Source organism: Pseudorasbora parva, chromosome 19, assembly GCF_024679245.1.
Source record: "Pseudorasbora parva isolate DD20220531a chromosome 19, ASM2467924v1, whole genome shotgun sequence".
Lineage (NCBI taxonomy): Eukaryota > Metazoa > Chordata > Actinopteri > Cypriniformes > Gobionidae > Pseudorasbora > Pseudorasbora parva.
In genome coordinates, this window is record NC_090190.1 from 1,961,661 (window position 1) to 1,976,660 (window position 15,000).

Sequence of the window (15,000 nt, forward strand, 5' to 3'; positions counted from 1 at the left end):
ACCTGGATATATAGACCAAGGAATGCGAATTTTAGCAGGCAACCTTGCCAAAATAACACACATTTTACCTCCCAAATGCCATTTTTCAAGAGCTTTTGGGCTTGTTTTGGGCTAGTGCGGTTTTGTTGTAAAAACTTGGCAACCCTGTCTGCACGTGCGCTGGAATAAACGATCTTTGCCGGTGTTGTTAAAAAAATAATGTAAGGATACACAGAGTACTTACCCAACATGATCATCATTTCTGAGAGAAATAGTGAAGGTGATGCAGATACAAACAAGCTCTCCGTTTAGGATTTGAACAAATATAATCCAAGCCCCTTTGATGACGTGATGATTACGTTACTGTTGATCATCTGTCCGTGATCGGCTAAAGCCCGCCCTGATGATCTCATTGGTCAGTTTCTGTTGATCATCTGTCCGTCATCGGCTAAAGCCCGCCCTGATGATCTCATTGGTCAGTTTCTGTTGATCATCTGTCCGTCATCGTCTAAAGCCCGCCCTGATGATCTCATTGGTCAGTTTCTGTTGATCATCTGTCCGTCATCGGCTAAAGCCCGCCCTGATGATCTCATTGGTCAGTTTCTGTTGATCATCTGTCCGTCATCGTCTAAAGCCCGCCCTGATGATCTCATTGGTCAGTTTCTGTTGATCATCTGTCCGTGATCGGCTAAAGCCCGCCCTGATGATCTCATTGGTCAATTACTGTTGATCATCTGTCCTTCATCGGCTAAAGCCCGCCCTGATGATCTCATTGGTCAGTTTCTGTTGATCATCTGTCCGTCATCGGCTAAAGCCCGCCCTGATGATCTCATTGGTCAGTTTCTGTTGATCATCTGTCCGTCATCGGCTAAAGCCCGCCCTGATGATCTCATTGGTCAGTTTCTGTTGATCATCTGTCCGTGATCGGCTAAAGCCCGCCCTGATGATCTCATTGGTCAATTACTGTTGATCATCTGTCCTTCATCGGCTAAAGTCCGCCCTGATGATCTCATTGGTCAGTTACTGTTGATCATCTGTCCGTCATCGGCTAAAGCCCGCCCTGATGATCTCATTGGTCAGTTACTGTTGATCATCTGTCCGTCATCGTCTAAAGCCCGCCCTGATGATCTCATTGGTCAGTTTCTGTTGATCATCTGTCCGTCATCGTCTAAAGCCCGCCCTGATGATCTCATAGGTCAGTTACTGTTGATCATCTGTCCTTCATCGGCTAAAGCCCGCCCTGATGATCTCATTGGTCAGTTTCTGTTGATCATCTGTCCGTCATCGGCTAAAGCCCGCCCTGATGATCTCATTGGTCAATTACTGTTGATCATCTGTCCATCGTCGGCTAAAGCCCGCCCTGATGATCTCATTGGTCAGTTTCTGTTGATCATCTGTCCGTCATCGGCTAAAGCCCGCCCTGATGATCTCATTGGTCAGTTTCTGTTGATCATCTGTCCGTCATCGGCTAAAGCCCGCCCTGATGATCTCATTGGTCAATTACTGTTGATCATCTGTCCTTCATCGGCTAAAGCCCGCCCTGATGATCTCATAGGTCAGTTACTGTTGATCATCTGTCCGTGATCGGCTAAAGCCCTCCCTGATGATCTCATTGGTCAATTACTGTTGATCATCTGTCCTTCATCGGCTAAAGCCCGCCCTGATGATCTCATTGGTCAGTTACTGTTGATCATCTGTCCGTGATCGGCTAAAGCCCGCCCTGATGATCTCATTGGTCAATTACTGTTGATCATCTGTCCTTCATCGGCTAAAGCCCGCCCTGATGATCTCATTGGTCAGTTTCTGTTGATCATCTGTCCGTCATCGGCTAAAGCCCGCCCTGATGATCTCATTGGTCAGTTACTGTTGATCATCTGTCCGTCATCGGCTAAAGCCCGCCCTGATGATCTCATTGGTCAATTACTGTTGATCATCTGTCCTTCATCGGCTAAAGCCCGCCCTGATGATCTCATAGGTCAGTTACTGTTGATCATCTGTCCGTGATCGGCTAAAGCCCTCCCTGATGATCTCATTGGTCAATTACTGTTGATCATCTGTCCTTCATCGGCTAAAGCCCGCCCTGATGATCTCATAGGTCAGTTACTGTTGATCATCTGTCCGTGATCGGCTAAAGCCCGCCCTGATGATCTCATTGGTCAGTTTCTGTTGATCATCTGTCCGTCATCGGCTAAAGCCCGCCCCGATGATCTCATTGGTCAGTTACTATTGGTCATCTGTCCGTGATCGGCTAAAGCCCGCCCTGATGATCTCATTGGTCAATTACTGTTGATCATCTGTCCTTCATCGGCTAAAGCCCGCCCTGATGATCTCATTGGTCAGTTTCTGTTGATCATCTGTCCGTCATCGGCTAAAGCCCGCCCTGATGATCTCATTGGTCAGTTTCTGTTGATCATCTGTCTGTCATCGGCTAAAGCCCGCCCTAATGATCTCATTGGTCAGTTTCTGTTGATCATCTGTCCGTCATCGTCTAAAGCCCGACCTGATGATCTCATTGGTCAATTACTGTTGATCATCTGTCCTTCATCGGCTAAAGCCCGCCCTGATGATCTCATTGGTCAGTTTCTGTTGATCATCTGTCCGTCATCGGCTAAAGCCCGCCCTGATGATCTCATTGGTCAATTACTGTTGATCATCTGTCCATCGTCGGCTAAAGCCCGCCCTGATGATCTCATTGGTCAGTTTCTGTTGATCATCTGTCCGTCATCGGCTAAAGCCCGCTCTGATGATCTCATTGGTCAATTACTGTTGATCATCTGTCCTTCATCGTCTAAAGCCCGCCCTGATGATCTCATTGGTCAGTTACTGTTGATCATCTGTCCGTCATCATCTAAAGCCCGCCCTGATGATCTCATTGGTCGGTTTCTGTTGATCATCTGTCCGTCATCGGCTAAAGCCCGCCCTGATTATATCATTGGTCAGTTACCGTTGATCATCTGTCCTTCATCGTCTAAAGCCCGCCCTGATGATCTCATTGGTCAGTTTCTGTTGATCATCTGTCCTTCATCGGCTAAAGCCCGTCCTGATGATCTCATTGGTCAGTTTCTGTTGATCATCTGTCCTTCATCGGCTAAAGCCCGCCCTGATGATCTCATTGGTCAGTTTCTGTTGATCATCTGTCCGTCATCGTCTAAAGCCCGCCCTGATGATCTCATTGGTCAGTTTCTGTCGATCATCTGTCCTTCATCGGCTAAAGCCCGCCCTGATGATCTCATTGGTCAGTTTCTGTTGATCATCTGTCCGTCATCGTCTAAAGCCCGCCCTGATGATCTCATTGGTCAGTTTCTGTTGATCATCTGTCTGTCATCGGCTAAAGCCCGCCCTAATGATCTCATTGGTCAGTTTCTGTTGATCATCTGTCCGTCATCGTCTAAAGCCCGACCTGATGATCTCATTGGTCAGTTTCTGTTGATCATCTGTCCGTCATCGTCTAAAGCCCGCCCTGATGATCTCATTGGTCAGTTTCTGAGTTCGGCTGTCATCCAGGCTAGTAGAACATGGTATACAAACTATATTTGGGGCTAATATTAAACTCCCAGAATGGCCCCAGATCTCTCTCTCTCTCTCTCTCTCTCTCTCTCTCTCTCTCTCTCTCTCTCTCTCTCTCTCTCTCTCTCTCTCTCTCTCTCTCTCTCTCTCTCTCTCTCTCTCTCTCTCTCTCTCTCTCTCTCCCCCTCTCTCTCTCTCCCCACATCTCCACCAGTCTGGCACAGCGAGACGCCCTTGTCACTGACACTCAATCCTGTCCCGAAGCGGCAGGAATAACATCCCTGAATGAAGGGTTGCCCGTCCCGTAACAGGGATCAAAGTTCTGCCTAAACAGGCCTGACACGTCCCTCTTAGCAGTGACATCTCCTCTCCTCAGACAGAAACAACAGTAGTGTGAAAACTGAGATGCGGAGGGAGAAAAGGGGAGGAATGTCCTTCTATATAACTAGGACACCGTGGGTAAATATAAACCACTTGTTATAACAGGAACTTGAAATTTATAGCTTGTAGTATTTTGTCCGCAGACTTTCAAAATATAGGCGGTGTAATTGTGTGCAGATGGACAGAGACGCAGCTGTTGGAGCACGAGAGATCAGCGCTTTGATTAAAACACTTTCACACTCTCTCTCTCTCACACACACACACACACACACACACACACACACACACACACATGCACACCCTAACCCTACCCATCACAGGAAACATTCTGTATTTTTACTTTCTCATAAAAACTCCTCCTGTGTGATTTATAAGCCTTTTGTAAAGTGGGGCCATGGGTAATGTCCTCATATTTCACCCTCTCCTGTAATACCTGTGTCATACCCATGGCATTATACACATTTGAGTCCTCATATGTCACAAAAACATGCTCACACACACGCATGCACACAGACACACACACGTCAGTCACTGAAGAACATTAGGTTGATAACACACCAATGTACTCGCTGTCCAGTTTTATTCTCTATAGATAGCTCTATAAACATTCATTTGCTTGCAATAGTTGTAGCCAGATTGGAAATATTGCATGAAAACTGATACAGTATTTTGAGTTTGCCGTGTGTTGTTTATTCCATTAACTCAGGGTTTGTTTTTTAAAGGTTTTGAAGAGAGATCAAGCTTTGTTTAAAAAATGTATTCCACAGCGTGCAATATTTTACAACAGGGATATTTTCTGGTATTATACACATGCTGACAGAAGATGAAGAAATAAATACTGTATACTCGCTGTCAATCACTCATAAAGAAGACTCTTCTATACATATACAGTATATGCAAAAAAAATGGAATAAAATACATTTAAATAAAATAAAATACGTAAAATAATTATTATAAAATAAAATATAAAAAAATGGAAAAAAATAATAACATAAAGTAAAGCAAAATAAGATCAAATAAAATAAATTGTATTTAAATAAAATAAAGTAAAATAAATGATTATAAAATAAAATATAAAAAATAAAATAAATTAAATATAATACAATTAAAAAATAAAATTTTAAAATAAGAGAAAAGAAAGAAACAATGTATTAAATAAAATAAAATGAAATAGATAAGATTATAAATAAAATAAATAATAAAATATAAAAATAAAATAAATTAAATTAAATATAATACAATTAAAAAATAAAATAAAAAACAAAATAAGAGAAAAGAAATAAAAAAATTATTAAATCAAATAAAATGAAATGGATAATAAAATAAAATGGATAATAAAATAAAATAAAATAAAATTTGCCTTTGACAAATAGCTGTCACTTGTCAGGTTTTGATGAGTTTATTCAAATATCACAGAGGTCATGTTCTGGCTGAATATGAGCGAGAAAGTGTTTGTAAACTCTTTTATTTGTGTGTGTGTGTGTGTGTGTGTGTGTGTGTGTGTGCGTGTGCGTGTGCGTGTGCGCGTGTGCGTGTGCGTGTGCGTGTGTTTTTTTTCAGTGATGCCAAACAGCACAAAGCAAGCGGACGAGGAGAGGAAGTTTCGGGACTGTGCCGACCTCTACCAAGCGGGATTCCAGAAGAATGGAGTTTACTTGATCAACATTAGCCCACAAGAGACCAGGAAGGTAGGACTTCTGTTTTCAGATCAGCTGTGCTCACATAATAGTCATAAACCGTTGCTGGATCCGACTTCCCAGCGCTGGGAAGATCTGAATCTGTATTTAAACTGGGTCATTAATGCAGTAGAAATGTGAAATTATTTTTGAATTTGGTGCCTTCTAGACTGAGAAAAGACAGAAAATGTATTTTTGTCTCATGGGGATGAAAGACTACAATTCCCAGAATGCTTCACTGCCCTGTGAGGCCACTCCCACAGCCGCCGCTACTGGATTACTGTGACTGAGTTAGGGAACAGACACTACAATTAAAAACCTCCTCACCGGACCCTTGAAGAGCTCTTATAATGTGTGTGAATTATCCCTCGCTATTATATGTGGAGGATACGTCTGTTCTGAGAGCAGGAAAAGAATGATGAATAAAATTTTATTTTTTTATTTTTATTTTAATTTTAATATTTTATTTCATATTGTTTATTTATGTAATACATTTTATTGATGTTTGTATAATTTATTATTATTTCACATTATTTGTTTTGCATTTATTTGATTTTATTATATTTTTATTGATTGATTGATTTTATTTGATTTAATACTTTATTATTTGCACTTCAGTCTCTTTTTTTGTATTATTTGAATAATTTTTGCATAATTTTTATTCATCATTCTTTTCCTGCTCTCAGAACAGACGTATCCTCCACATATAATAGCGAGGGATAATTCACACACATTATAAGAGCTCTTCAAGGGTCCGGTGAGGTAAAAGTGCACATGTTTAACCTTTTACAGTGAGTGTGCGTGTGCGCGTGTGCGTGTGTGTGTGTGTGTGTGTGTGTAAAGGCTGTATAAACCTGCCCCTGAATATCTGGTTTCGCTGTTGCTCCAGCTGGTGAGACTGGATTAATTGCAACCAGGCTTGTTTGTGTGTGTGTGTGTGTGTGTGTGTGTGTGTGTGTGTGTGTGTGTGTGTGTGTGTGTGTGTGTGTGTGTGTGTGTGTGTGTGTGTGCGCGCCGGATTACAGCCAGGTGTCCCTCTGTGCTCCACAGCTTTGATCCTCGACCTCTCCGCTAATCTCCGTTTGGAGAACTCGCTGAGCTAATGTGGATCTCTGGTGTTGTTATAAGGGGGTCGAGATGAACGGTTCGTGGCATTGATGTGTGTGTGTGTGTGTGTGTCCATCTCCGAACAGGTGTACTGCAACATGGAGTCTGCGGGCGGAGGCTGGACCGTCATCCAAAGACGTGTAGATGGTAGCGTGGACTTCCAGAGGACATGGAAAGAGTATAAAATGGTGTGTATTGCCGGAATCCTTCCACTAACCTCTGGGTGACTCGGTGGACATGATCTGCATCTCTCTCTCTTTAGAGCCGTGTATATCTGCCATATATCTTCTGTTCATCTGTGTCTGATTAACTCTTAAAGAGCGAGGGATAACCATGGCAGCGCAGGAAACAGATGACGGGATTCTCCCTCGCCTTGAGAATGACGCATACGGTCATTGTTATAGTCGGTGTAATTCTTTATTGGAAAAAATAAGCATCACACAAGCCAGAAGTCGTAGGTAAAGTGGGACGCCAGTGCTGTTCCGTCCCACACGGGAACTGGTCCATTAGTTTACATCTGTAGGTCAAGAACACACACTGCAGAACCGCTTCCATACACGGTTTAACTGCTTTTTTCATTTTATTTTAAGTAGATGTGAAAGAAATCAAAACCTCCGCTGCATTCATTTTATTTTATTCATTTTTAATTTTTATTTTATTTTTTATTTTATTTTATTAAATCTCATTTTATATTTTTTTATTTAGACGATTTTATTACGATTTTCCTTTAGTTTACAGATTTTTTTAAACTGTAAAAGTAATCACAACATTAGCTGCATTATTTTATTTTGTATTTTTTATTATTAATTATTATTATTATTATTATTATTATTATTATTATTATTATTATTATTATTATTATTATTATTATTATTATTATTTATTTGCATTTTGCCTTTGGTGATCACAACTTAAGCTGCATTTTTTTATTTTATTTATTTCTTTTATTTAATTTTTTTTTATTATTGTATTATTTTTGTTTTCCCTTAAGTTTACAGATTTTATTTTTTTTAACATAGAAGTAAAAGTTATCACAAAGTTAGCTGCAATATTTAATTTAATTTAATTAATTTGTTTATTATTATTATTTGTATTTTATTAAATTTCATTTTATTTATTTATTAATTTTTTATTTGATGACATTTTATTTTAATTATTTATTTTATTTTATTTGAATGATTGCAGAACTTTCTGACATGCTCTCTCACCAGATAGCTAAGATAGATAACATAAACAAATGCAAAATAAATTAGCATCTCTAGACTTGAGAACCGAAGCAAATGCAAAAATACTCAAATATGCTTTTTCCAAAGATCCAGTTTAGGACAGAAAGATCCACTCATTCCTTTGCTTGCTCAGAGTGAGTTAAGAATAGCAGCATTCTCAACGCTCAGGAAAATAAAAAAAGTAGCGAAAGAATAAACTGACCTGCCCTGAATATAACACACACTGACCGCTGTTTTACACTGCAAAAAAGGCATTTCTTATTTAGTATTTTTGTCTTGTTTAAAAATCTAAAAATACTTAAAACAAGAAGAATTTACTTGACAAGCAAAAGTAATTAATGATGTATACTGTTCATTGGTCTATTTCGCACCATTGCTCACAAAATGAACACTTATTTGCTATTTTAAGACCCCGCCATGTCATTTTATTTAATAATAATAATAATAATAATAATAATAATAATAATAATACATTTTATTTATAATGCACTTTATATTAAACAAAATCTCAAAGTGCTACAGAATTAAAAACAATAAATTAATAAGTAAATTAATAAAATAAAATAAATAAAACTGAAAAATAAAATAAAGAAGTAACAAGTCAATTAAAAGCTCTGCTAAAAAAGTGGGTTTTAAGACCACGCTTAAAAGCATCTATAGTCTGTGGAGTCCGCAGGTGGTCAGGGAGAGCATTCCACAGACTGGGGGCTGAAGAGCAGAAGGCCTGATCTCCCATAGTACGGAGATTGGCTGTGGGAGTTTAAAGGCGATACAGCGAAACAGAGCGGAGGTTACGAGTGGCTGTTTGTGTGGTGAGGAGTTCCTTAAGATAGGAGGGAGCTAGCCTAGAAATCTAGACGCACCCTAGCGGCAGCAAATTTAATTTGCCCGCAAGTGTCGTCTAGGCACTCTCAATACCCGTCTGAGCTGTGTTCCTCAAAATCTGGACGGCCCAATCACATCGTGTATAGAGTCGGTGGGCGGGGCCATAATGACGGCCGAGTTGCGTTTGCGTGCTTCTAGTAAACACAGAAACTGGCGAACGGCGGCGGTCTTTCGAATCAGCTTTGACCGCGACTCTGGAAGACTTGAGTTAAGCTTTTCTCTGAGAAAAGAACAAAGAACGGCACTGAAGTCATTCTGAAGAAGGGAAGATGTGTTCAGAGTTTAGCCGACCGGATACGGCGACTGTTTAATCTTTCAACGAGCTCTGCTTCACCTTCGTTGCTCTGGTTGGTGTAGCGCTATCCTATCGCGTGCAGAGGGAGTTTGACAGACAGCCATTTATCCGCCCCTCAGATTGAGCCGTCTATGGTGAGTTTCCAGACCAAACATCTTGATGTGGGTCAGGCTTGTCAGGCTAGGAGGGAGCATCACCATGGATGCACTGGTGCGTAAGGAGAGAGATCTTGTACTCGATCCTGAACGACACAGGAAGCCAGTGGAGTGATTTTAGAATGGGAGTGATGTGGTCGTATTTGCGCACCCTCTTATTTAGAGGAGTCTATGATGCTAAGCTAATGTCTGCATGTTTAATCAGTTCAAAGATGACATGTTTGTCTTAGCCTGACCCACATCAAGATGTTTGGTCTGGAAACTCACCATTGACGGCTCAATCTGAGGGGCGGATAAACGGCTGTCTGTCAAACTCCCTCTGCACACGATTGGACAGCGCTACACCAACCAGAGCAACGAAGGTGAAGCAGAGCTCGCTGACAGATTTAACATTCACCGTATCCGGTCGGCTAAACTCTGAACACATCTTCCCTTCTTCAGAATGACTTCAGTGCCGTTCTTTGTTCTTTTCTCAGAGAAAAGCTTAACTCAAGTCTTCCAGAGTCGCGGTCAAAGCTGATTCGAAAGACCGCCGCCGTTCGCCAGTTTCTGTGTTTACTAGAAGCACACAAACGCAACTCGGCTGTCATCATTATGGCCCCGCCCACCGACTCTATACACGATGTGATTGGCCCGGCAAGAGTTAGGCGATTACAGCTCAGACGGGTATTGAGAGTGCCTAGACGACACTCACGGGCAGATTAGATTTGCTCCCGCTAGGGTGCGTCTAGATTTCTAGGCTAATGTTTGTCTATATAAGTTTCAAATATGGTAAACACTCACATTGACCCCTTTTGCAACCCTTGTGCATCAGTGAAAAAAGTTACACATAGGTCCATAGTGGACAAAATTATGTTCTCCTTAAGGTGCTGAGAGGAAGTATTTTGTGTATCAAATGCAAAACTGATTTTTAAAGGAAATAGAGATTAAATGGTAAAATTCCACACTGAAAAAACACTTTTTCTTACTTAGTATTTTTGTCTTGTTTCTAGTCCAAACATCTAAAAATTCTTAAAACAAGAAGTATTTACTAGACAAGCAAAAGTAATTGTCTTATTTTGGGGAAAAATAACTCACAATGAAGAGAGTCTTTGCTTAACCCACAGGCGTGTTGTTTAACCCGTGTGTGGTGTTCATATTTGTGTTACTCAGCCAGTGTTCGTGAGTCTGGTGGACCCACTGCATTTTTGGGTTTTTAATTCAACTCATACTAAAATGTTATGTTAAAATACTGATGTTTACTTCATCCCAACTACAAGCAATATAAACAGCATATATGGTTATTATTTTCTCTTTACATTTGTTAGATCACATTTAAGAATTGCTACCTTGTGTGGGAACGGCAGGGGTAGAAACAAAACTCACTCTTGCACTCTCTCACGCACACACACACACACACACACACACACACACACACACACACACACACACACACGAATATGTGGTATATGGTTACTTTCCATAGGCATAATGTTTTTTCTAATGTACAAACATAACCTATCCCCCTACACTAACCATACCCATAAACCTACAAATCACAGAAAACTTGGCATTTTTGGAATAAAAAAAAACACTATTTAGTATGTTTTAGTGTGAGGACACAGATATCATCATAAACCATGTTTACGTTGTAATACTCATGTCATTATACACATTTGTGTCCTCATAAACCATATACATGAACACACACACACACACTAACAGCAGCCCTGACAGGAGGAGAAGTAAAGGTACACAGGACCTACAATTCCCACACTTTTATTAGCCCAGGTCAAGTGGACCCGGACATCCTGTGTGTAATATAAGTGTGTAGGGGGGTGAACAGTGTGTGGCCATTGAAAATGTGTTCTGATAAATATTCCTCACAGAAAATGAGCCAAGGCCAATGAGTCTCATTTTTTCAAATGAGTTTGAAAAAATAATTAATCATATTTTTCTTTTGATAAAAAATGAAAACGGGTCCAACAGACCCGAACACCATACAAGGGTTAAAATAAGATAAATAATCTGCCAATGGGGTGAGCAGAATAATCTTAAAACAAGGTTATTTTACTCACCCCATTGGCAGATTATTTATCTTATTTTAAGCAAAAACTCTTTTAAATTATTTTTCCCCAAAACAAGACAATAATTTTTACTTGTCTAGTAAAAAGATTTTTTTAGAAATATTGACTAGAAACCAGACAAAAATACTAAGTAAGAAAAGTGTTTTTTGCAGTGTGTCAGAGGATGTGTACTCATCTTTGACCTGGAGCGATACCATCAGCAGTGGATCTGATTATTAGCCATTGCATTCCTCTCTACATCTTTTATCTGTAGTGCTTTATTCCCTGGTTTGGATCAAATGAAATATTGTAAAATCTTCACCTCTCCTCGCTCCAGCCAGTCGCTATCAGCTCAATCAACGCTTTTATTTCTCTTTCTCCAATGGCTTTCCCAAAGGAAGGTGGGAGAAACTCTTCATCAGAATGGAATCAGATATTGAGGATATATGGAAAGAATTGTTCCCAGGTTTTGGCAGCGTTAATCTGCCGTTCAGGAGCATAGCAACTGGGAGAGTTGTTGAGACGCTGATGTTGTGTTGAAGAGAACCCCCCACACACACCCACACAAACACACACACACACACTCTGTTTGAGAGGATAACACATCAAGCGCTCCTCTGCATTGCTCATTGTGTTGCTGTGAGGAATGGTGCGGTTTGTGTGTGTGTGTGAAACGCTCTTGTGCCGAGAAAGACCAGGCTTCAGGGAAAACCAGCAGCAGGTTTCAGGAGGTTCAGATCGAGGAGAGAAAAGCGTCTCATATTTACTGCTCATCAATCACCTGCTCCCATGAGCCAGAAATTAATAAGCGAGGAGAAGGGCTGGGACGCAATATGAGTCGCATCATCATCAGCACTTCTCGTGCTGGAGGCATATAAACCAGGGTTATTATCAATAACTATTAAAAACACTTCTGCTCATTTCAATAAAGCTGGAAATAAATCACTAAAACTGAAATAAAAATTAATTAAACCTGAATAGCAAAAAATATATTTATATAATATTTTCATCTTCCCCTATTTATATAAATTTTTTCATTACATTTTTTAAAATATTATAATATTTCCTTTTTTAAAAATCTATTGGGAAAATTCATACCATGAATAATAAATAAATAATCATTAATATGTGAAGGTTAAAATTCTGTGATTTATTTGTGATTTATATTACCTTCATTGGAATATTTGTTTGTTTGTTTGTTTGTTTGTTTGTTTGTTTGTTTGTTTGTTTGTTTGTTTGTTTGTTTGTTTGTTTGTTTGTTTGTTTGTTAGAAAACATTGCATACAACAGAATTCATACCATGCAGGGTTTATTAATATGTGACACTAATTTTCAATATTATATATATATATGTGTGTGTGTGTATATATATATATATATATATATATATATATATATATATATATATATATATATATATATATATATATATATATATATATATATATATATATATATGTGTGTGTGTGTGTGTGTATATATATATGTGTGTGTATATATATATATATATATATATATATATATATATATATATATATATATATATATATAAAATAATTTTTCCTTTGTCAAAAATGTTATGGGAAAATAAATGTTATTCATACCATAAATAACCATGAATATGTGGTGGTAAACGTGTTAAAATCTGACTAACACTTGTGATTTTTATTACGTTAATGTAAAAAAAAAAAACATTAATTTGTTTGTTTGATCTAATTTATGTAATAAAAAAATTAACTGGAAAAATAATAATATATATAAAATATATTCCAACCAGCGCTCGTGATAGTTATTTATTTGTTTATTTATTTATTTATTTATTATTCTGTCCTTTTATTCAATGTTATTTATTAATCCTTTTAATTTTGTTATTAAAGGTAATTTGTCAAAACAAATGAAATGCTGTGTTCAATAACACGTGACGGCGTGTGTGTGTGTTAAATGCGTCCGTGGCCTTCACTGCGGATGAGTTGCTTTAGCTGCAGAGGAACGCAGAGAACGCTGCACTAATTACAGATGTTCCTCATTAAAGATCCGTATTGGATCTGTTTGGCTGACTGTAATTATTACTGTCAGCACCTGCGCTGCATTATGACATGTTTCAGAAGCTTTCTCCAGCTGTTTAGAGCTCAGTGGATCCATTACACACATGGAAACTTGTCCAAAATATTTTTTTAAAGTACAAAAACTTTTTTAGGTCTGTGTGTTTGTGTGCATAGACATTACACGAGAACATACTGCTTCTCATCTAGACTCAAGTCATGCACTGCATGTTTAATTATATGCTACACACACCGCTACACACACAGCTCTGCATTTTTCATTGGCATTACACACAGAAAATAATGAATTAATTCTGTAAATGTCATGTTATAACGTACAGTGTTTTCTCTCAGCACACTGCAAAAATGCTTTTCTTACTTAGTATTTTTGTCTTGTTTCTAGTCAAAATTTCTAAAAAATATTACATTAAGAAACATTTACTAGACAAGTAAAATAAGATAAATAATCTGCCAGTGGGGTGAGTAAAACAATCTTATTTTAAGCAAAAACTCTCTTCATTTTGAGTTATTTTTCCCCAAAACAAGACAATTACTTTTGCTTGTCTAGTAAATACTTCTTGTTTTAAGAATCTTTAGATGTCTGGACTAGAAACAAGAGAAAAATACTGAGTAAGAAGAGCATTTTTTGCAGAGCGTTTCCAGATCTGACGCAGCCGTTAAACATTCACGCTCTGAAACGGACCAGTGGTTATTGATACCCTCACGTGTCAAAAATCTTGGGGTATTTTGTAATTATTATCTTCAGAAAATGATGAATTGTGGAATTCCATCCCTGTGTTGATTCTATTAGGCTTGAGATATCTTGGACAGGATTTTCTTTCCCACTGCCTGGTCCAAGGCCTCCCGTGACCCGAGGCTCTGGTTAAACTGACCCGCGGTCCGCTCTCTCTTCCAGGGCTTTGGGAGTGTGTCGGCCGAGCAATGGCTGGGAAATGAGTTTGTGCACATTCTGACCAATCAGAGGCAGTACGGCCTCCGTGTGGAGCTGACCGACTGGGACGGACACCAGGCCTTCTCTCAGTACGACAGCTTCCACATCGACAGCGAAAAACACAATTACAGGTACTTTCTGCTCTGCTTCATCTATCTTGCATTATTTGAATACTGTATACAGTATATATATTTACATACATAGACACACACACTCACACACACAGTAACACATCTTGTCAATGCATTAAAAGTTGTATTTATGTAAAAGATCTTACGCGAGTGAGTGAGTGAGTGAGTGAGTGAGTGAGTGAGTGAGTGTGAGTGAGTGAGTGAGTGAGTGAGTGAGTGAGTGAGTGAGTGAGTGAGTGAGTGAGTGAGTGAGAGTGTGTGAGTGAGTGAGTGAGTGAGTGAGTGAGTGAGTGAGTGAGTGAGAGTGTGAGTGAGTGAGTGAGTGTGTGAGTGAGTGAGTGAGTGAGTGAGTGAGTGAGTGAGTGAGTGAGTGAGTGAGTGAGTGTGTGAGTGAGTGAGTGAGTGAGTGAGTGAGTGAGTGAGTGAGTGAGTGAGTGAGTGAGTGAGTGAGTGAGTGAGAGTGTGTGAGTGAGTGAGTGAGTGAGTGAGTGAGTGAGTGAGTGAGTGAGAGTGTGTGAGTGAGTGAGTGAGTGAGTGAGTGAGAGTGTGTGAGTGAGTGAGAGTGTGTGAGTGAGTGAGTGAGTGAGAGTGTGTGAGTGTGTGAGTGAGTGAGTGAGTG

General features: G+C 39.3%; 1 protein-coding gene across 1 annotated transcript in view; it reads left to right on the forward strand.

The window, feature by feature from the left end:
- angpt1 (angiopoietin 1) overlaps positions 1 to 15,000 on the forward strand; it is a 130,914-nt gene that overhangs the window by 83,739 nt on the left and 32,175 nt on the right. Inside the window, 3 exon segments of the mRNA XM_067425630.1 lie at positions 5,428 to 5,555; positions 6,737 to 6,838; positions 14,215 to 14,381. Of these exon segments, the coding sequence (XP_067281731.1) occupies positions 5,428 to 5,555; positions 6,737 to 6,838; positions 14,215 to 14,381 (397 nt within the window).